General features: G+C 39.3%; 1 protein-coding gene across 4 annotated transcripts in view; it reads right to left on the bottom strand.

The window, feature by feature from the left end:
- Positions 1-22,610, bottom strand: part of FASTKD1 (FAST kinase domains 1) — a 28,126-nt gene that overhangs the window by 5,299 nt on the left and 217 nt on the right. The window contains exons 1-13 of one of the 4 annotated variants that reach the window (XM_075180696.1): positions 21,370-21,940; positions 16,040-16,509; positions 15,884-15,952; positions 15,560-15,685; positions 14,450-14,848; positions 13,585-13,695; positions 9,740-9,871; positions 7,688-8,171; positions 6,422-6,536; positions 5,426-5,554; positions 2,876-3,007; positions 1,393-1,497; positions 52-172 (exon numbers count right to left, since the gene is read on the bottom strand). In XM_075180696.1, coding sequence (XP_075036797.1) covers positions 52-172; positions 1,393-1,497; positions 2,876-3,007; positions 5,426-5,554; positions 6,422-6,536; positions 7,688-8,171; positions 9,740-9,871; positions 13,585-13,695; positions 14,450-14,848; positions 15,560-15,685; positions 15,884-15,952; positions 16,040-16,368 — 2,252 coding nt within the window. In that variant the 5' untranslated portion in view covers positions 16,369-16,509; positions 21,370-21,940. Of the gene's footprint in view, positions 1-51; positions 173-1,392; positions 1,498-2,875; positions 3,008-5,425; positions 5,555-6,421; positions 6,537-7,687; positions 8,172-9,739; positions 9,872-13,584; positions 13,696-14,449; positions 14,849-15,559; positions 15,686-15,883; positions 15,953-16,039; positions 16,510-18,483; positions 18,605-21,369; positions 21,941-22,610 lie in introns of those variants that run through there. The other 3 variants (XM_075180695.1, XM_075180694.1, XM_075180697.1) reach the window with 3 other exon arrangements.

Here is a 22,610-nt window from a genome sequence, read left to right as displayed (position 1 = left end):
GGCCCAGAGGCAGATGCCCCCCTGCCCATCCTGTCCCTGATCATCACTGACCTTTGAGCTCCTTCTGGTAATGGCTTGTTTTCCTGTAGCGGATTGCTAAGCTCATGTTCTTCACTGTTCTGCTCCAAGTACTCGATTGGCTTTTTATTGTTGTCCAGGATGTATTCAAAATCTACAAAAACATGATGTTAGAGGTCGCGTCACGCTGTGGATTTCTATCAGCGATTATGTCAGTAACAATCAGAGCTGAAAATTCTACAACTATGCTCCCATATATACATACCTCCCAATATCAGAGGTACCAGACAGGGTGTGTGGACATGCCACAAAGGGGCGTGCTAACCTATGTGATGATCTAGTCTGCCCCCTATTCACCGCCCCATCCCTGCAAACACCCATACAATGCCACACACATCAGTGAATGGAGGATAACTCCCCCAACTGTTCCGTCAAAACCGGACACTTGGGAAGCATGTGTATACAATACAGTTTAAAAGGAGGAAGTCACACCAGCTATTTTCAACTGCAATCTCCCGAGTGATTTAGGTTATAAAATACTAATATTTAAAATCAATGGTATCTGACAATCAGAGCGTATTTACTGCTGATAAGCAGCTTTTTTTCCCCTCAATCACCTGAAAAAAAAAAGAACTCAATATTCAGAGTAGAAATTTATCTGTGAGAAAAAAAAAAAAAAATTGCTCATAAAAATTAGATGAAAAACCAACAATGCCACAGTACCCTAAAAAAAGAAACAAAACTGTTAGGTACAGCGGGATCTCTTCTAGGTCTCATCTGCACCTCAGCCCGCTGACATTAGATAATTATTACAAGTGAATTCTTATTTCTGGGGTGTAGGGGAGAGACCTAGATAGGGTCAGCTCTTAATGAAGGAAGTCACTAGTGATGTCACCAGGTTACCATAGCAACCCGAACATAGCAGTTCCACTGTCTTATTTTCATATTGTCCCCATCTTTTTTTCATAAGCTCCCCATCTTTTCTAACTATTTCAGTAGGGATGACATAAGTTGCATGCATCATGTGGCAAATGCATCACAAAAGGTTTCTCAGAAAAGATATCATGGATTACAGCAACCATCTTAATTTTATAGCCCTCTTAGACCCTTCCGTGTCTGCAGAATGCGCTGACCTTTTTTACCTTTTCTTGAAATATATTTTACATTATGCTTTTTTTTGTATAAATTGAATGAGAGCATTTTTAGTTGAGTAATATTTCAAGCTGCCAAAGAATGTAGGTGTCCCTTTAATCAGACTCTGCAAGGCCAACTCATCCCGAGATAGCAAAAACGCACCTTTCCAACACTCTCTGTTGTGGACTTAATACTCAATATATATATATAAAAAAAAATCATTATATACCAAAATCTTACCTATAGAATAACAGTATGGCGTCATCACAGACATTTTTGTATAACGGATTCCTCCAAGAAGTTCTCCCAGTAAGTGTTGAATCTGTGTGTGAGTGGAACTTATCTCTGCAGGAAGAAACCATAGATCTTATGGAATAGCCGGCTATGTTATTCTGCTTGGAGACTGTTATTTGCAAAACAACAACATGTGTATGCCAGGCGAATACACAGGTACATGCCCCATTACGCGCGCTGGAAGTGCCGCCGTACAGACGCTTTGCACAACCATCTGGGACACTGTAGCTGGTGACAGGAATGCCGACAATCCTCACTTGGACCATCCCATTAATTCATTACAATATTACCTTTTTACACTTTGTTGGCATTTCCTAAGTTACAGGAGTAAGGGCACATCAGGGATCGTTATTTCATGTGTCACAATTGTGCAAGTTAATGTTTTAATTACATTACTGGTTAATGTATGCATATAAACGGACTCTGGTATAAACTTCACCTGGATGATGCAAATGGTATCCAGGGGAAAATAATGGCCCAATCCCAAATTTGCCACCTCCAAGAACATGTAAAAATCAAGGTGTTTTGCAGCCCGCAATTGGCTCAGCGGACGCCGGCCCTTCTCGATATGCATCGTATCTCCTTAGAATTCTACACCCACATAAGAAATTCTCTTTTTAGCATTAGAGAACAGTTTTACAGATAGCCAAAAGGAATCCTCAATTACATAATAGGTTCTGGATGGCGCTCAGCACTCCACTGCCGGGATAGGTAGAAGGGAAATGCAGTACAAATACAGCGAAGGCAGTGGACTAAATCTGACCCCTTGTGGTACCGGCCTGAGAAGGAGCGGCTCAATACCCCCTGGATATTCATGTCTTCACAGAACCCGCTAGGCGACTCCAAGCTTCCGAAGAGACATGGGATAGCCGGCGATGATCCATGGGCCTCCAGCAGTCAATATCCCCTCCTCACTTTATCTGTGGCTGAGGCAGGGTACAGAGATGAGGATAAGGGGCCGTGGTGGGAGCAGGTGGAAGGAGGGGGATGTTAAACAAACAAAACCCTGCTATGCTCTACCGGAGGCTATCCCTCTAACAGTACAATATAATACATTATATATAAATGAAGCACAGAAGACCCGGCACCTCCTATGCACGGCACTGGGAAGAACTGAGAAGGAGCAGGTGAGCTATAGGGTGGTGGAGGGGTCAGGTCTCCAGTATTAACATATCACCTATGTATCCTCCTGAGATGGAGAAAACTATTTTTGGAAGATATAGCAAATATAATATATAGTCAGTATTTTTTTTTATATATTATGAATCATAATTTAATAATTCATGGTGACAAGTACACTTAGTAACTTTTAATATCATGACAATGTAACAAGTACAGGAAGAATGGGGACTAGCTATGATTTTTGGAGCCATGGGTTTTAGCATTAGAGACAAGAGAAATATGTAGGAGAGAGGGATCGGTCACTCACCTCTTCTCTGCATCTGTTCACAGAACGAGGAATGGAACCAGGGAATCAGATATTCTGGGTGCTCAATACAGACTGCACGATTTAGCTTCATAAGATGCAGTCTTACGTTCATGCTAAGAATAGGTGGGAGCGCTGAAATATACAAGAACATTTGCTGGTTAAATCCAGTGAAGTCATCCATCTCTTGTATCTCATGCTTTAGGTGAATGAATGCAACCACTTAATGACTAAGGCTGGGTACACACTACAGTGTTTTTAGCTGATTATCAGGCCAATCAAACAATAAAAGACCGTTTGGCCCGATATTGTATTAGTGTGTACACTTCAACGATGAATGATTATTGTTCCAAAGAACCTTGTATCGTTTTATTTGTTTTTTAAACGGAACTAATAATCTTGTTCAAGGATGTTGTTCCAGTTCTGCAGTGTGTATGCACTCAGGGCCGGCAGTGTCCATAGATCACTATGGAGTGTGCAGAGTCACCATCTTTTCAGTTGATGGCTATGACAAATGAAGAGCACAGATCTGAAGGTAAATCTTGTAAAACGTGTTTAGTGTGTACACATGTATCGGCTGCTGATCGGGGCTCTTCCAGTTGTTGGTAAAATCATTAACTATATCTTATCAGGAGAAATTTTCTGTACTGTGTACCCAGCGTAAGTTCACGTTGGCAACTTATCTTCTAGGGCATCTTTGTTTTCTAGAACCCGGTACAATGACAGCACAGACCACGGCCGGCCAAATGTGCTACAATGCTGGCCAGTTAACACAGCATGTGTGCACCCTAAAATGAGCCCAATGTTATGCGAGTCCATTCATTAGGATACGAAGCAACCTGTATCATGTACGGCAGTAATTCTATGATGTATCTGCTGTACTGACACAGCTGGTAACTTAGTAGTGTTGGGTAATTGTGACTGGATCACTGTTAAATAACTTGTGGTAGAAATTTATTTAAAGCGAATAGCGCAGGCCACTTATTTTATGTAATTGCATTTGCACTTATTTTTTGATATTGTTTATATTGTGGGATAGGTAATCGTTATTTCTGAGCCCGGGGAAGAAATTCGTCTCTTGTCTAACTTTGCTATAGGAAATGCCTATTTCTGATGCATATATCTGACACAATGAGCCTGTGTTTACCAAGCCTTTGGTGTATTGTGGCTTGGGAAACTGTCTTGTTGTGAGTCCCTTTTGTTGTTCTGTGTGATTATGAATTCCGAACGGTCTGATGAAAGGCCTGTGTTAATCACATCTTTTGAGGTGGGAGGTTTAACTTGGAGACAGGAAGGTTTAATTTAAAACGTGCTGCCACATTTCCTGCATCTCAAACATGCAGGAAATCACAGCAAGGTTTTTAAGAATTTTAAAGCTAAGTATAAATACTAGTGGCTTTGCAATGTATGTAAATTTATGTTTGTATAAATAGAGTATATCCTGATGCTAAAAATAGCATGTGTCTGAAAGGTATAAATGCTCTGACCTGTACACTGAAATGTATCATTCTTCTGACTTCATCTGACCTGACCACTGATACCCTAAATCAGTGTGACTGTCCTTGTCAGGACACTTGAGCAAATAAACCATCTTGCTTCAAAAAAAAAATTTAGCATCAGGATATACTCTTTTTATATAAACATAAATTTACATACATTGCAAAGCCACTAGTATTTATACTTAGCTTTAAGATTCTTAAAAACCTTGCTGTGATTTCCTGCATGTTTGAGATGCAGGAAATGTGGCAGCACGTTTTAAATTAAACCTTTCTGTCTCCAAGTTAAACCTCACACCTCAAAAGATGTAATTAACACAGGCCTTTCATCAGACCGTTCGGAATTCATATTCACACAGAACAACAAAAGGGACTTACAACAAGACAGTTTCCCAAGCCACAATACACCAAAGGCTTGGTAAACACAGGCTCATTGTGTCAGATATATGCATCAGAAATAGGCATTTCCTATAGCAAAGTTAGACAAGAGACAAATTTCTTCCGCGGGCTCAGAAATAACGATTACCTATCCCACAATATAAACAATATCAAAAAATAAGTGCAGATGCAATTACATAAATAAGTGCCCTGCGCTATTCGCTTTAAATAAATTTTTACCAAAAGTTATTTAACAGTGATACAGTCACAGTAATGCACAAGAAGTTGAAGATACACCAGTCCATATAAGTATGGTAACCAGGGGATTTGTTAAAGAATAGAGGGAAAAGCAACTTGTTGTGATTTACTGTGCAATCATCATGAAAGACCAAGGTGAAGTTGAGATCATGACGCACACCGTACATGGTATAAAACCTCGCTGTGGCCACACTATTGGTTACATATAATCATGGAGGTGTCATGAGGGTTCACTGGACAAACATTTGTTTTGAATTTTATGAAAATGTTAGAAATCACCATAAATTTTCCTCATGGGAAAATCAGCTGTGTAACTGCACTGCCATAGAGGTCTAGTAATCACCCACAAAGCCTCTAATGATTGCAGTACGCACAAACACCGGACACAATGTTGTATGACCATAAAATACGATAGACTTACTGTTCGCAGAAGCATCCAGTTTGCTGAGGAACGGAGCATTGAATATAGCATTCATTAGAGCTTTTGGAAAGTACACAGACAAAGCAAAATTGTAACCAACCAGCGTCAAGAAGGAAGGACTGAATGAATCTGTATGAAAACAAGTAAATAAGAAATATATGATTAAATTAGTTTATGGGTCAGTGTGTCCCTGGTAGATACTTAAGAGGTGTAAAATTTTGATTGATTGATTCTCAAATCAATGAAAAAAAATCCTATTTCTGATTATGCAGAAGGGGGTGTGAGCAGAAGAACCAATAGGAAGCTCCGATCGGTCACACTCCCCTCCACAGACAATTAAAAGTGGTGAACGGATTTCAGGTTAGTTTGGCCTAAAATGAATGCTTGAGCGGTTTCATATTGAAGACTGTTGGACACAACAATATTCTCTCTACAGTTTGATCAGACCCTCACATTACTACAATGTGCTGTTAAAGAACCGTGCTACTTCTACTATCTAATACTCTGAGACCTCCCACGTGTCTTCATTCCCTTCTTAAAGTAATGACACTGCTGTCACATTTAGCCCTGTCCTTACTAAAATGATCACACAAGAGAACAGAATGACTACCTCCCAGGAGATTAGTACACACGTCTACTGAAATACTCTGTGATGCTGTGAACATACTACCACTCCAACAGTCTGCTCTAGACCCACAACATCAAAAATGACACGTAGACAACCAGAATTGTCAGATTCAGAATCAGATTGTAAGAAAACACAAGGTGGTTCATCAAATAAATTGCATACACATTATATAAACTTTCAAAAACACATGTATCTGGAACAAGAGATATAATATATTTTTTAAACAATGGCAGATAGTGCAAAGAACGTAAAAATGATAAAGATATATTACTCTTATAATTAACTATGCACAGAACTATAAAACCTTCAAAAAATTAATTTTAACACAATGCATTGATAATAAAATGACATTATAAACATATACTTACCCAAATGATCCAGTACATGTTGTATGCATATATTAAAGAACTCATTTTCCTGAGAGGGCTCATACTTCAAAATACTGAAAGGACGAGTAATTAAATAAATGGAAGACGGATGTATCTGGAAGAAAAATAAATAGATGTATGTTGATATTACTGACGGATAAGAGAAGTAATATTGTCAGTTTAAAATGACCACTAAGCCCAAGATGTGTGATTAAGTACCAGTAAAGAACACAGTATAATCCCCTGACCTAAACCTAACCTGAAGGACTCTGTGACTGACACAAAGGGGAGATGAAGTCAGGTCACGAGATGAACCTCATTTTGCTCATCATGCAAAAGCACTTGCTCTTTTAGCAACCCCCCCCCCCTGAAGTTTAGATGGCAAAATGGTAGTGGCTAACCAAATTAGGGGAGTGTCTAAGGGGGAGAGCCTATGGGGGGGGGGCTGAGGGTCATGTGCCTGGGTGTGTCATCATGGAGACACTATAAAAAGTCTGCGCTGGTTATGCATCTTTCTATCAAGGAAAGAAAAGTAATAAAACGCCCTACTGAAGCAACGTATATGCAATTCATAAAAAGTCATTAATGAAGCAAAAAAATAAATTATATATATATCTATCTATCAATAAAAACAAAAAAACATATATATTGGGTTTGGTGTGCTTTTTAGGGGAGCTATATTAAAAGTAAGGCACCGACCAGATTTGGCCAAAAAGTTCCTAAAGTCTCTCTGTAGTAGAAACGCAGTTCATGGTCCTCTATAGATAGTATAGGGCCCTTCTCATCTATGTAAAATGCATCCAGGTGTCTCGGGTTCCTGCTGGATAGACATCTATAACACCATGGATACGTCCATGCAAGACAAGAGCGATTTACATAAATTAGAGAAACTTGGTTCCATTGGCTAGAGTTCAAGGAGACTCATTCCTACTGTACCCTTATAGAGCATGAATAACTTCTTCTTTGTATTGTATAAGACAACTACACCGGAAACATCTGGCCAGATAGGACCATCTGTTTCACCTTTTTTTTTTCCCATTTCTTCAACACAAATCAGTGTTGTGGTTTTTCTATTTATCGGTCTAGCCCCGAGGATCCTCACCCCTTCCCCCGATCTGATTTTTTATTAAAGGACAATTTGAGGATTGTTTTTCTTCATATTGTTTCCTGTGTATTGATTTATGTGTAGGACTATTCCTCAATAACTTTAAGAAAAAAAAGTAATTCAGAGAAGAGAATCAGTATTTTAGTTTACGCAACCGTTACCTTTGTAATATCCTCCTGGATCACAGCAGTAATTTTCTTGAAAAATGAGTCTCTTAGAGTGTTCGTCTGCATAATGAACACAGAAAGCTTGGTCACGTTTTTCCAGGTGACCTGATGGAGCAAACGCTGGCAGCTATCCAGTATGCCCTCTCTAAGATCTTTCCTCATCCAATGCATGGTCTCAATGCGCCTAAACTCATGTAGAAGCAGGTCAATGTTCTCCATTTTCTGAACTCTCTGGAGCCCGTATTGGTTCAGTTTCTTGAGGAGCTGCCTGTAGGTTTCAGATTGATACTTAGTAATGTCAAGTTTTTGTAACTGTGCGAGAAAAATAGCTATCTTCTCCAAACATGGTAAGGTGCATTGTGGGATTACAGCATCAAGCTTAGAAACGATAGCGTCATCCACTTGGTCAACGGGTAACAAGGACAGGGCTCTGATCACTGCCGACACTTCAGGGGGTTTGAAAGTTGACATTATATTCCTGCAGAAAGAGTTTCAAGTGTTATTAAGCAATACTAGATTAACAAAGGGACATAAAAAGGTATATATTTTATATATATATATATATATATACATTGTTGTTATTTTTATTGCCTTTGTTTCACTTTCTCTATCCTCTGGTTTGCACTTGTGAACGCTGTATCTGCCCTCCTACGTTAACAACTTGTATGTTCTCTGAATAAATAACACAGCCTACCTACTGGTTTTATGTTGTTAACAATGGGTGCAGCTGTGCGAAGAAGTGTTTGAAACCTCAATACTACACTAAATTTCTTCAACTTTGGGGTATATTTACTAAACTGCGGGTTTGAAAAAGTGGAGATGTTGCTTATAGCAACCAATCAGATTCAAGCTGTCATTTTGTAGAGTGCACTACATAAATGACAGCTAGAATCTGATTGGTTGCTATAGGCAACATCTCCACTTTTTCAAACCCGCAGTTTAGTAAATCTAGCCCTTTGCCTTAGAAAATCTTTGGATGGTGTGCTTCAAAATGTAAAGTTTGGTTAATAGGATTTTTATAGGCAGCAGATATTTATGTAGTTATTGATGTACATGTAAGTTCATGATCATTCTCAGTTCAAGGCCTATCTACAAGTCCAGTCACTGACACCAACTACAATCAGTCCTTATGTTACAGATATATGGAAAATTTTGTAGGAATTGACCATGTTCAGTGGTGCAGGATTTAAATACAAAGCTGATAATATAACCACATATCTCCTTTACTGCTATATAAAAGATTTTCATTAATCAGACCAGGTTTATTTTTAATAAATGTCTTGAAATACATTGCATAAGGGGTGTGTAGGACCTCAAAAAATAAATTTAAAGCTACACTACCACCTAACGTGACGAATTTTAAAATGGCTGCACATCGGGGGTGCGAACTGGAGAACCAATGCGAATCTCAATGTCTGTGATTCCAGCAGCTCATTGGTTTCTCCCACTCACACCCCCCTCCATATAGACACACAGCCCAGTTCTTCAGGCAGGGCTGCAAGATTAGCAACGGAGCTTGGGGCAAAATGGCGGCACCCTGGGTTCTGAGGAGGTGGGGGCGGAGCTATAATGCGCCACTGCCTTTCAAGATGGTAGCATATTTTTGAATCAACAGCATCCTGCTGGGCAGTCCTCTTGTAGGGTTCTTATAAGGCTGCTTCATATGCAGCAAAATTGACATTACTACTTATGGAGGGGCAAATTTTTACAAACAGACAACAGGTATCTGTCGTATGTGATGCTTAATTTACCATTAATTTGCTGTGGGATGACAAAGGGAGGGGACATGCGTCAGAGAATTTACTTGCCTTTTCACTGATACGCCGACAAACTCAATCAATGAACGATTCTGAAAAGAGTAAACCCTATTCCTTTAGTTTTTTCCTGCTTTCTCTAATAGCCTAAAAATTGAAGCAATGGATCTCACGAATATATTACCAATTAATCTACACAGTGAGAGAGGCATGTAAACAACAGGGGACTAATAAAGCTTTATGTTTTGAATGAGGATATCAATCTTCTCTGACAAAAGAATAGTAAACTTGCCTTTTTAAATGCATTTCTAGTTCTTTATACAGAGATGCATTTTGGTATTGCAGCTGCACCAAGCCCTCTGTTATGTGATGTAGTTGTACTGGTTTGCAGATGGACAGTTGTTTTTGCAGGAGTGAGGCGATTCTAAGGAAAGATGGAAATAAAAGATGTAAGAACATGAAAAATATTAATATATCTCACTATAGTTTATTTACCCCATTATTTACTGCTAGTATAGAGGGATGAATACATTTATAGACAGCCATGAAAGATAACCTTACCGCTGCCAGTGTGACAGAGATAATACACTTCACATTTGTTCATACACAGTCACTACATCTTACTGAGCAGTTTCATTCCTGTCTTTCTACATCAAATTCAACGCAGTCAGACATTACTAGTAGAGCCAGCATCAGCCTCTTCTCCATGCAGCATTCTGACACATCTAAAATCACCTCACAAAACCTGAGTGAGAGGCCGACTGCTTTCTTTTGTGTCATAAAAAAAATAAAAAAAGAAGAAGAGTATTTTAATGCTTACGTTCAATCCGTTTCTCTGGTGCCATCTGGAGGACACTGCTACCATGGGGTTGTATGAGGTGGACACGGGAGCTGGCACTTAAATTGTTAATTTAACAATTGACCGAAGCTCCTCCTCTCTGTAAACCCTGTAGCTCCTCAGTGTAATGCAAAAGCCCCAAGAAAGGGAACCCTAAGCACAGGAAACGTACAACCAGCTAAAACACGTAAAGGGATAGAATCAGAGAAACAGATTGAACGGAAGTATAAATATCCTCTTTTCTCTTTCATCCAGTCTTGGGGACACTGCTATCATTGGGACGTTCCAAAGTAGCCCCCTAGGGGACGGAACGCTCTATCAAATCAGCACTCAAAACCTTGCAGCCTAAACTCGTGACAGAAGATGCAAAAACATTAAAAACTGTGAACAGAGGACCAAGCGGCTACCAGGCAGAGCTGATCCACCTAAGCCCTGTAAAGTGCAGCCCAAGGTGTTCCCATAGATCTAGTGGAATACACAGCGATTCACCCAGGAGCAGAACTAACAGAAACAAACAATATATAAAAATCACTGCGTCAGCATATACATAAAGAAGAAGTTTGTGCACAATATAGCTGTATTAGGGTTAAGCTCACCACCTGCCAGCGTCAAGGCATCTCCTGTAGGCGAGTCCCTAAGCTCAAGTTTCTGAGCGCCGGACAACATTTTTCTTTTATTTGCACATTAGTCTTATTTTTCCTTGGCTGCCGTCTCAAATGATTTTATTCACTTGTCCACATTTCATTAATTTAAAGAAGCGTGCCTTTTGCTACTCACTGTAGCCTGGCATCTTCCTGCAGTAAGAATATGGCAGTTTGCAATGGCTTCTATAATTAAGCCCGCAAACTGCCTTCTATATTCCGGTGTTGGCTGCCTTGATCTGCAAGCAGACCAAATCCCCCTCCACTGTGGGGTACTTGGTCTGGTCCGCGGAGATATTCGGCACCAATTTGAAACCACAGCGCTCTATGCTGTCACTGAATGAGAAGCAACCAAGACCGAGGCACCCTTAGTTTAAGCTCTCACTTACCACCCCTTTTATGTCTGTAAGTGGGAATAAAATTCACATAACTCTATACAAAATAAAGAAAAATGAAGATAAAAAGGAAAAGAATATACATTGCAGAGAAGCCTTAATTAAGTCCAACTCATTGGGTACTACAAGGGTTGCAGAGAGAAGGATCTTCTGTCAACTGTTAAATTAACTATTTAATTGCCTGACCCCCCTCATACAAGCCCATATTAGCAGCGTCCCCAGATTGGATGAAAGAGAAACATAATTAAACAAAAAAGTAAGTATAACAAAACATAAATTTAACACAATAATATCAAATGTTTTTAATTTGTTTGTAATAAAACAACTACTAATTTATTGGTCTCATACCTTTATACAGTCACGGAAGATAATTCTAATAGCCTTATATTTCAGGGTACGGGGTGCATTATCTCATAAATATTCTTGTGGCTGCATTTCACTTCAAATAACTAGTTACATTCATAAACAGAAGTCTAATGCTACAAAAATAACCCACAGACAACAAAACAATCAAATATACACGCACACATAAGATACAAGCATGGAGAATCTGGCACAAACAAGACAATTGCACTAGTTCTCTTTCACCCCCTAAAGGTGCCTGAATTCTCAGAAGATGTCACTCCAGAAAATTGGTGTTTAATTTGTAAATAAAAACCATGAGTCCCTCTCTTTCATTGTAATATATATATAATAATCAGTACTGCTCTTAACTCATAAAATCTTACTATACCTGAACATTTAGTGGGTGCGCATCAGTGTAATACTTTAATTAGGATAAAACTCCAAGTAAAAATATGCATTAGCATTCCTTAGGTGCACATATCTCATGAATCACCCATGTAAGCAAGCTATGCAGCCATCTGTCAGGGTTCAGACCAGAACTCTTTACTAAGACTCCAAGGGGTATATTTACTAAACTGCGGGTTTGAAGAAGTGGAGATGTTGTCTACAGCAACCGATCAGATTCTAGTTATTTATTTAGTACATTTTACAAAATGACAGCTAGAATCTGATTTGTTGCTATAGGAAACATCTCCACTTCTTCAAACCCGCAGTTTAGTAAATATACCCCTTGAAGTCTTAGTTCAGTGGTTCAGTCATGACAGATGGATGCATAGCTTGCTTACATGGGTGAGTCTTGAAATGTCTCCAATTCAATCCAGGGATTTAACTGTTGGGCTACAAGGGGTAAATGTATCAAGCTCGAAGCTTGAACAGTGGAGATGGTTGCTATAGGCAACAATCAGATTCTAGCTATCATTTATTTAGTACATTCTACAAAAGGATGGCTAGAATCTGATTGGTTGCTATAGGCAATATCTCCACCTTTCAAACCTGCTGGAAACTCGCAGCTTGATGAATTTACCCCTTAGAATCGTTTTCATCTGACCGACACATCATGAGCTAGATCAACATATGGCATCAATACTTTTTATTGCAATAAAATTAGCACAATTGTGCCTCCCCTATATTTCCATAGAATTCATATATATATTATATATATATATTATATATATATATATATATATATATATATATACACACATACACACACAGTATATCTCTCGGATTCTGCAGCACTCTGGATTGTCTGCACAAGGTAAATGAAGAACACATAAATGTTATGCGAGTGAGATAATGACTGGACTGTACATCCTTGTCCAAATAAAGACTTGTTTCAGATAATGTCACTTTTCCTTGGGCCAAGTGAAGTCGTGCTCAGGAAATTATTATGTATGCCCACACAGTCAGTGGTGTTGTACACAGGAGACCCACAAATTAAACTTTCTATTATAAATCTAAAGCAGGTGGGGGATCTGTTATACGGAGTGCATGGGACTTACACTAGTAAATATTCCCTAAAGCAGTAACCCCTATCCTTTCTAACTCGTTTTAGATGGTGGGTAACAATGAGGTGCTGACTTGAGGTATCTTTGGTTAGTAGATTAAGGGATTCTCCATCATTTGGAGCACCATGCCTAAAAAAAAAAAAATCACTAGGCTACAATTAACTACAAACCCTGCATTTCTCCACCTGTACTACCCTTCTTGTGAGCCCCTGAATGTCGGATTGTGATCTTGTGCGAGTATGACATCACAGGACAACAGCAATTATTTACTTTCTAGATTAGTAACCTTCTGGATAACATGGATTTCATATCTGCAGAACTAAAATACGGTTCTCCCATTTTATGATGTACATAGGGATCAGCATTTTGTAAAAAAAAAAAAAAAGTATCACTATAAATAAAAATATTACTTTTCGATGGGGGCGGGATTGGTACATTCCATTTCTGCCATTGTTTTCAGAATAGCAAGTAATTGGCTAAGGTGCATTTCATCTGCAAAGGCCAGTAGCTTGTCTTCAAGTCTGCGGAGAAAACAAAATATAGGATTTAACAAAAAAAAAAAATTTAATTTCCAATATTCATGTTACGGATGTCACATACATTAAGTAATAGCAAAACACATATTTTAAATCCGTGATGGGCAACCGGATATACATTGGGGGCCACGTGGTACAGTTCTCTAATAAACGGTCGCATATTGCCTTTATCTCAGTAATAAGTTAAAACAATACATCATCATTTATTTATATAGCGCCACTGATTCCGCAGCGCTGTACAGAGAACTCACTCACATCAGTCCCTGCCCCATTGGAGCTTACAGTCTAAATTCCCTAACATACACAGACAGACAGACAGACAGACAGACAGACAGAGAGAGAGAGAGACTAGGGTCAATTTTGATAGCAGCCAATTAACCTACTAGTATGTTTTATGGGGTGTGCGGAGGAAACCGGAGCACCCGGAGGAAACCCACGCAAACACGGGGAGAACATGCAAACTCCACACAGATGGTCATGGTCGGGAATTGAACTCATGACCCCAGCGCTGTAAGGCAGAAGTGCTAACCACTAAGCCACTGTGCTGCCCCATATTTACATTTAATAAAAGAAAGAGACACCTAGCTGTAATAACATATCAGCAGGAATTTAAACTGACAATAAAGCAGGAAGAATCTGTGGGCAGTAACTGCAGGATCAGAGGGCTAAGACTATCGAAAGCATGAATAAAATTGTTTGCTATGCACCACAGCATATTTGTATTTTCCACAACACCTACCTTTTATTTGTCTCTTGTGATGCCATACGGCTTAAGGCAACAAAAAGTTTTGCGAAACTGGTAGCGTTATCGCACTGGTCCACCATCGCCATCAGCTTCGCCTTTGCCATTACTAGAAAGTCTGTGTTGTAAAAATGGAGATTTTGATAGATTGCAGAAATGCTACACAGGTGCTCTTTATCAAACGCATGTATATTCTGTTTGAAGAAGTGGTCGCATTTCTCCAGCAGAGAGGCACAAGAATATTTGTATTTAGGGAAAAAATCCATAACCCTGCGTGCATGCCGAAAATTAGAGGCATTGAATTGTTCAATGAGGGTTTCGGTCTTTTGGATCAGTCGCTCCTGCAGGTCCGGAGAGCTTACGGAGTTTAAGCTGGTCAAAAAATTGGAGACTGTTCTGGGGAGCAAGAGAGATTATTTACAGTCAGAATTTCAGGCATTCGTATTAATTCGATGAAATCTAAATCCTAAAAATAAAAAATTATTTGAGCATCTACTGCCAACTACTATCCTGCACCTATTTCAGGCTCCGACGGGCTCTCTGCTCCGTCTATCATTAGGTTTATTGGCAGGAAGTTTGATGCACTGAGGAGAAAATGTACCCGTTTAAAGAATTCGGCAATTGTATTCTATTTGAATTGTATACTTTACCCGACCCTGCTTTGTAATATTAAGGAAAATCCCTTCTTTTAAAAAGTGTTGTTCCACCTTCACGTGACTCTTACTTATTGGCTTGTACACAATCATTTCTATTGGTTACTAAACACACTGCCTTTTCTTTCTACCTTCCTGTGCTTTTTACCAATGTCTGTCTATCACGAGACGAGATGCTATTTGTTGGGTTTGAACATAACAAAAAGCTGCTATAGATAGATAGGACAACAACAATAAACAACTCTGCCTGTTGATGTACAGACATGGCTGAAAAGCAAAGAGGAAGTCGGAAAGGTGAAAAATGTATATGGCAAAAATTGTAGTAGGGCACACACAAACCAATGAATTAAATACATCTGAAGGCCTAAAACCTTTTAAGGATATCTTACATTGGGATTACTAGGTCGTCGCTAACTCTTAGATTGCTGTCACTTTACCGATGCTACATACTTACATGGGATCTTTTGTATTGTCCAGTCTCCTGTCCACGATGTTGGCTATTTGTCCCATAAGTGGGCTATTGGTCATATCTTGTCTCTTCAAGCAATATGCAAATTTTGACAATGCTGGAAGGTCAAGCCTATAATAAACAAATAAATATAAAACACCTCCACAAGCTGCCTCGGTGATGTCGCTGGTGAATCGATAACCTGCACTCTCTTGTTTATCGGCATAGCCAACAAATTGGCAGCCTCTACTGTGCTAGCAATGGATATACTTAAAAATAAGGACTAAATAAGAAATCATTTTAACAAAGAAAGCATTGAACTAAACTCACCATTGTAATCTTCTCCAGCCTTCAACTGTCAGCTGCTGAACTAATGAATCGTGTGCCTCCACCTGAAAGCTTGACATAAATGTAATAAAAAAAAAGAAAAAGTTATTTCATGTATGTAATCAATAACAAAAAAGTTCATTTAAAATTATTTATTACCTTACTAGAGCATACAAGACATCCACCAGGTCATTATCATTCATTAGGTCTATGTTATGTTGTGCTAAAACACGAAGTGCAATAAATTCCGGGTGATCTCGAACGTTGCTCAAAGTAGTCCACTTATTGGGTTTTCCCTCTTGAATATTCCAAAGTAAGTTCATTGCACAGCCCACGTGGTCTATTGTAAGTCTGGACCTGTTCATCCCAAGCAGCTGTAACACCTGATATTCATTGGTGCATTTATTCAAATTGTCCAGCAATAGTTCAGTTCTATGGGCCTGAAACAGCCGCACTGAGAAACGGAAGGCACTGCTCCAACGCAACATGGTTGCTCTTCAGGACACTAATTTAAGGAGGCCCAGAGAGAAACAACTTTCATTTTATGGCAGGTTCCTCTTCCAATATGATCAAGAGCCAATTTAGTTCACATTGGCATAAAAAACTATAACCAGTTTCCTGCGCTGATCCTAGAATATAAATGTAAAAGTTTAAAAATGTTACTCTTACATTTTAAGGTACTTTCTGCACAGGAAAACATATTTCTCTATATTCCTATAGGTCAGGCCAGGGTAACCTGAGGTTCGCCTAGTGTTATGAAACTACACACCCCAGCATGCTCTGCTCGCAAATAGCCAGACAACAGCTGACAGGGTATGCTGGGATTTGTAGTTTCACAACACCTGGTTGTCCAGGGATGATATAAGAATTAAATATCAGAAGCATGCAGTTGGTAAGCTAAAATGGAATGTCAGATATAGACGGCAATCAATTAAAATTTCAGAATGATGAATGGTATGACTACGAAACAAAAGTGTATTCAGGGACCATTTATGAAAACTGTTGCTAATAAAAAAAGGTGCTGTAATCCATAGTAATCAGATCTGTGATTTCATTTTCTAATCTGCCCTAAAAAATTACTCACAATTTGATTGGTTTTAAGGGGTTACAGACCTTCCTTTCTATGCACACCACTCCTTTTTCAAAATAATATTTATTTTTTATAGTAGTGATCAAAGTAGGGCACATGATCGTGATCCACCAGAGAGAGAAAGGCGGATTTTTTTTTCTCAGATGTCTAAAACTTTGATTTATTTATTAAGTATGCTATGGTAACTGTATAATCTACATAATCAGATCTTACCAGTACATGTAGGATACGGAGATGCTGTTTAATCAGTTAGTCACTGAGGCATTTGATTTATATTGCTTATTGTGCGGAAGGGACGGATGTAAGTCCATAAGAAAATCTATTTCTAATCAAAGTCCAGCAAATATATATGCACAAATATACATAACATGTGATCTAAAAAATTAAATAGTACAAATGCAGATGCACAGAAATCTAAAAGCTACACTGCAAAAATCAGTTTAATGGAAGGTTATTGATGAGAAAATGGTATTCCAAAGAAAGATCCATTTTGCCATTTGTTTTTAGAAGAACAAGTCCCCATCTTCAAGAAGGATGTGGGCACTGCTTGATCATATTTATTGGTTCTTGATAGGGCATTCCGTGGTTCTAAACTTTATTGATTATTGTTTATTTGTATTCCATGTTGCACAGTGCTTTCTAGAGAGTATTAAATCATTCACATCAGTCCCTGTCACATTGGGTCTTAAAGTCTAAGGGGCCTATTTATCAGTATGTGCATTTTCGCTCCGCTAAGCAACATCTGTCATCGCAGCGATGACTTAATGGAGCAATTTACCATTAAAGTCATGTTGGGACATCGCATCCAATCATAGACGGTTGTAATGAAAACTCCGGGTTCTGACGTGGAGTCCTTACTGCACATGCACAAGGAACAATATCGGTAGTAAATGCAATGCTCTCAACAAAGGAGCTTGATAAACTTAACAGGACCAATTTCCATTGAAAATTACGGGGACTGCAGAATTATGCAATACTTTGCCAAATGCAGAAGGTACTTCTGATATCACCTGCGTTAGGAAGTTGTTAAATTGCTACTAAACTTAAAAATGGCTAAACCATGCAGAAACGGCTTAAGGCTTGATAGTATGCCTCTAAATACCCTGTAACATAGACATAGAAACACACTAACCTACCAGTATGTTTTTTTAACTGTAGGAGAAAACCCAGGCAAACAAACAAACATAGAAGGTGTCCTGCATTAAGTAGAACCCATGGTAATAACACTGTGAGGCAGCAATACTAACCACTGTGCCACCCAACATATTGCAAGTCACAAGAGCAAGAGGTCAAATATACTACAGATTCGTTACAATTTATTATGTGGTTAACCACCTTATATCTGCATAGACGATGCATGTATAAGCTTGAGCAGTTTTAAATTGTCCCTAACAAATGTATACAATACTTACAACTAAAGGTTTATACTTTACTTAAAAGGTATGCTGCTCGATCTTAAATAAAATGCATAAATAAAAACAAGACCAAATCAATAACAGGCCAATAAACTTACAAGGAGAGTAGCATACCTCCAATAGATTTAGCACGGTGACAGGGGCAGGCTTCAATACATGTGTCACATACTGTCGCGTGTAATGACGTCATCCTACAAGCCCTGTATCTATCACACTTAGTACATAAACTATAACTAACCTCTTCAATGCGCATGCGCGTTAAGTCTGAAGGTCAGGACCGGCGCAGACTTTTGCCAGTATCTGCAGATTGACTTTCAGAGATGATCGATCACGTGTGGAGCAGTTCTAGACCACACAAGTCGATGACCGAAATCGCGATTCATTTTCCCTGTAGACGAACAAAATTGAACTCGATTCATCATGTTTTGCTGCCCAATCTCTGCTGGCACCTGCAGTGTGCTCGTGTCATGTATATGGGGTCTCAATAACTACCAAAACAGTGTGCATAGTTCCTAACTGTCCCTAATTTTCATGATTTGCCCCTTGAAATGCATGTCCCTGTAAGTGTCCTTTTCTTAACATTTTCTTATAATAGTGTCTATCTGTACATACTACTATAGTACAATTCTGCTTATTTTCTATATTAAAATCAATTATTTACTTCTATTATGTAGGTTTTAAAAGTAAATATTTATTTAAGGCTGCACTATCACCTAGTAAAATGTTTTATTAATGTGCCCCCTAAGCTACATGCAGTCAATTTTCCTGGGCCTCTGCCAATTCAGTAACCAGGAAATCAGTTTAGTTGAACAACTTAAAATCGTGAGGTAAAGGAGTGGTAAGCAGTAGAACCAATCAGAAGCCGCAAAATAAAAAAAAAAAGATTGAGATTAGGAGCTATATTTTTCTAAATTGCAGGTTTGAAAAAGTGGGAATGTTGCCTATAGCAACCAATCAGATGCTAGCTTTCATTTATTTAGTACATTCTACAAAATGACAGCTAGAATCTGATTGGTTGCTATAGGCAACATCCCCACTTTTTCAAATCTGCAGCTTAGTAAATCTAGCCCTAGGTCTCTCACACTAGCAAAGAAGCAAAATATATATGATAAGCCCCTGCTAATGTATTTTTTAAATTTGGCACTATATAATGTTACATGTCTTTTAAAATGGGACAAAAGTGTATACTAGACCACTATATAATGCAGACCCGTCTGAGAGTTCTTACTTTGATTAGTAAGATTAGTGTCTGTATCAAGATCAATCCATACAGTCTTAGTGTCAAAATATTAAATACAAGGGAAAGCACTCCATAGACAGAGGAGAAAGAGAACCCAGGCTATCTCAACTGCCACCTTATGACTTACAAACAAGGGAATGTCCTTCCCTATAATCCTGTTATACCAAAACCAGGAGTCTGGCGCAACTAAACAAAACAAATTAGGTGTGCCAAGGGAAACAACCCTAATACATGCCAAATAACTGAAAAATATAAATTAAAGATGGCGGGATAGGTCTAAAATAAATAATTTATTATATCCAATATAATTAAAATCTGAAAATATATTTAATATACGTGAAAAATACAAATACATGAAAAATTCATGTATTTGTATGTTTCACGTGTATGAAATATATTTTCAGATTATTTCAATTATTAATTTCATGCATGCTTCTTCCTCTGCATGTGGTCGGGATACAAATGCGTCCAAATCTACATTAACTCTTTGATGGATAGATGCCCGTAAAATCTGTTAAACATTACTCCCTCCCTTCACTATATGACTATAAATATATACTGTACAACATAACATGTAAATCAATGTTAGTACTGTTGACATGTTATAATTTCCGCCTCTTGAAAATTTAGGAAAGTTGAGATGTACCGGCCTCGACTAGGCTAATCATGGGACCAACATTGTAAAGAGTTTCTGTGATGTGCCTCAGCTCGTCAGGTATACAAGGCAGTGCTTGGCACAGACTAATCCGTTACCAGCAGTCTGTGAATAACTGTGAACGGCTGTGTTTATTTTTTTTGAGCATGCCTACTGGTGTGAGTATATCTACTACTAGGATGATTTAGTCCAGTGTTGGCTAACCAGTGACACTCCAGGTGTTGTAAAACTACAAGTCCCAGCATGTTATAGGCAGCACAGTGGCCTAGTGGTTAGTACTTCTGCCTCACATCACTGGGGTCATGAGTTTGATTCCCAACCATGGCCTTATCTGTGTGGAGTTTGTATGTTTTCCCTGTGTTTGCGTGGGTTTCCTCCGGGTGCTCCAGTTTCCTCCCACACTCCAAAAACATACTGGTAGGTTAATTTGCTGCTATCAAAATTGACCCTAGTCTCTCCGTCTGTGTGTGAGTGTGTGTTAGGAAATTTAGACTGTAAGCTCCAATGGGGCAGGGACTGATGTGAATGAGTTCTCTGTACAGCGCTGCAGAATTAGTGGCGCTCTATAAATAAATGATGATGATGCTTTGCCAATATATAGCAGCTTACTGCTGGAAGGGTATGCTGGGACTTGTAGTTTCACAACACCTGGAGTGTCACAGGTTAGCCAACACTGACCTAGTCTGAGGTAAGCTTATCTTATAGTTGAAAAAAAATATTTGCCTTTTTTTCACATAATCTGAAATGTAATATATATATATATATATATATATATATATATATACACACACACACAACTAGGTCTATAAAAAAGCAGAACCTTTCTATTAGAGCCTGAAGCATCCAGGTTTGTGTTAACACTGTTACAAGGGAGGGGGGGGGGCATGTCCAATGATCTCAGAGAAGTCATCTGCCCAACAAATAAAGTTTGGCAGACATTGGAACATGTACCAGAACAATGAACCAAAGCTCAACTGTAAATTTTCTACTAAGACGGCTGTCACATCTATCGGGAGGAAGAGGTCTGCACATAAGCAGCAGTGTCAGCATAATTTTAATGCAACAACAAACTTGTGTTGTCAGCTTTACCTTGTCCTCTTTATTACAGTTTTCAGCCTCAGAATCAGGTTGATTGGCATTCCTTCCTTTACAGCGCTCAGGTGCAATCATAGAACCCAAGGCCACACCACATAATCACCACACCAACTCCGTTACAGCAGTTGCAGTTCCCAATGGCTTATACAGAAATAACTGCATCATGAAATTGTTTGGAGGGTTATCGGATTTGGTTATTGCAAATGTTTTTTTAGTCAGTTGTTCTATTTCATGCCAGAGTGTAAGAATGTAATTGAAATTGGCGGCTCTTATATACCTCTTTTACAAAGGCTTATACACCATCACCTGCCATTGCTACTTTTGGCTTCAGGGAGATCCAGGGTGAGGTGGGCTTGTGGAAGCAGGGCTTGATTAATTGCAAGATTTTGGCCCTGCCCCTAAACCCATACTTGCCAACTCTCCTGGAATGTCCGGGAGACTCCCGCATTTCGCGAGAGTCTCCCGGACTCCCGGGAGAGTGTGCCAATCTCCCTGATCTGCCCACTTCCTAGTGAAGTGGGCAGAATTCGGTTCAAACGCCGTGATTCACCGGGAATCGCGGCGTTTGGCCCCAGCCCCGCTGTAAAATGACGCGATTTGCATCATTACATCACAGGGGCGGGGCTAAAATGACACAATTTTCAGGGCCCCCGCCCCCTACACGCCGGCCTCTCCCTGGCAGCTCCCGGAAGAACAATTTTAAATGTTGGCAAGTATGCCTAAACGATTGTCATCACTGTGGTCAATCATAGCAGGGGCGGAGCTAAGATGACGCAATATTTGCGTCATTAAGCCTCGCCACTTATCTATTGCGGGGGCGAGAACCGGGAGGTTGCCCTGCTCTCCCGGGTGCCCTCCCAGAAATGCGGGAGTATCCTGGGCATACCAGGAGAGTAGGCAACTATGCGTTAAAGAAAAGAAGCTACCGGTAATTAATATCTAGAGACTGAAGTGTCTTTCATATTTCTGTCTCCATTACTGAAGTCATGTTGTCTTAATTGTCAGTTTTTTATTAAATCTTGGTCTCCATGAAAATGGCCACCTTCATAGGCATCAATACATGGGCATAGGACACAATTTCTGAACTGTGTCATCATGCCACAGATGGTGAAGCCAACCACGTCTTGTACTGGCTCAGCATCAGGGAGAATGCCAGGCTCTTCAGGGAGTGAGGGAGATCACCCCTATTTCAGGGAGTCTCCCTGACATTCAGGGAGAGTTGGCAAGTATGCTCT

Source organism: Mixophyes fleayi, chromosome 7 (assembly GCF_038048845.1).
Source record: "Mixophyes fleayi isolate aMixFle1 chromosome 7, aMixFle1.hap1, whole genome shotgun sequence".
Classification (NCBI taxonomy): domain Eukaryota; kingdom Metazoa; phylum Chordata; class Amphibia; order Anura; family Limnodynastidae; genus Mixophyes; species Mixophyes fleayi.
This window is presented reverse-complemented; position numbering and strand designations above follow the sequence as displayed.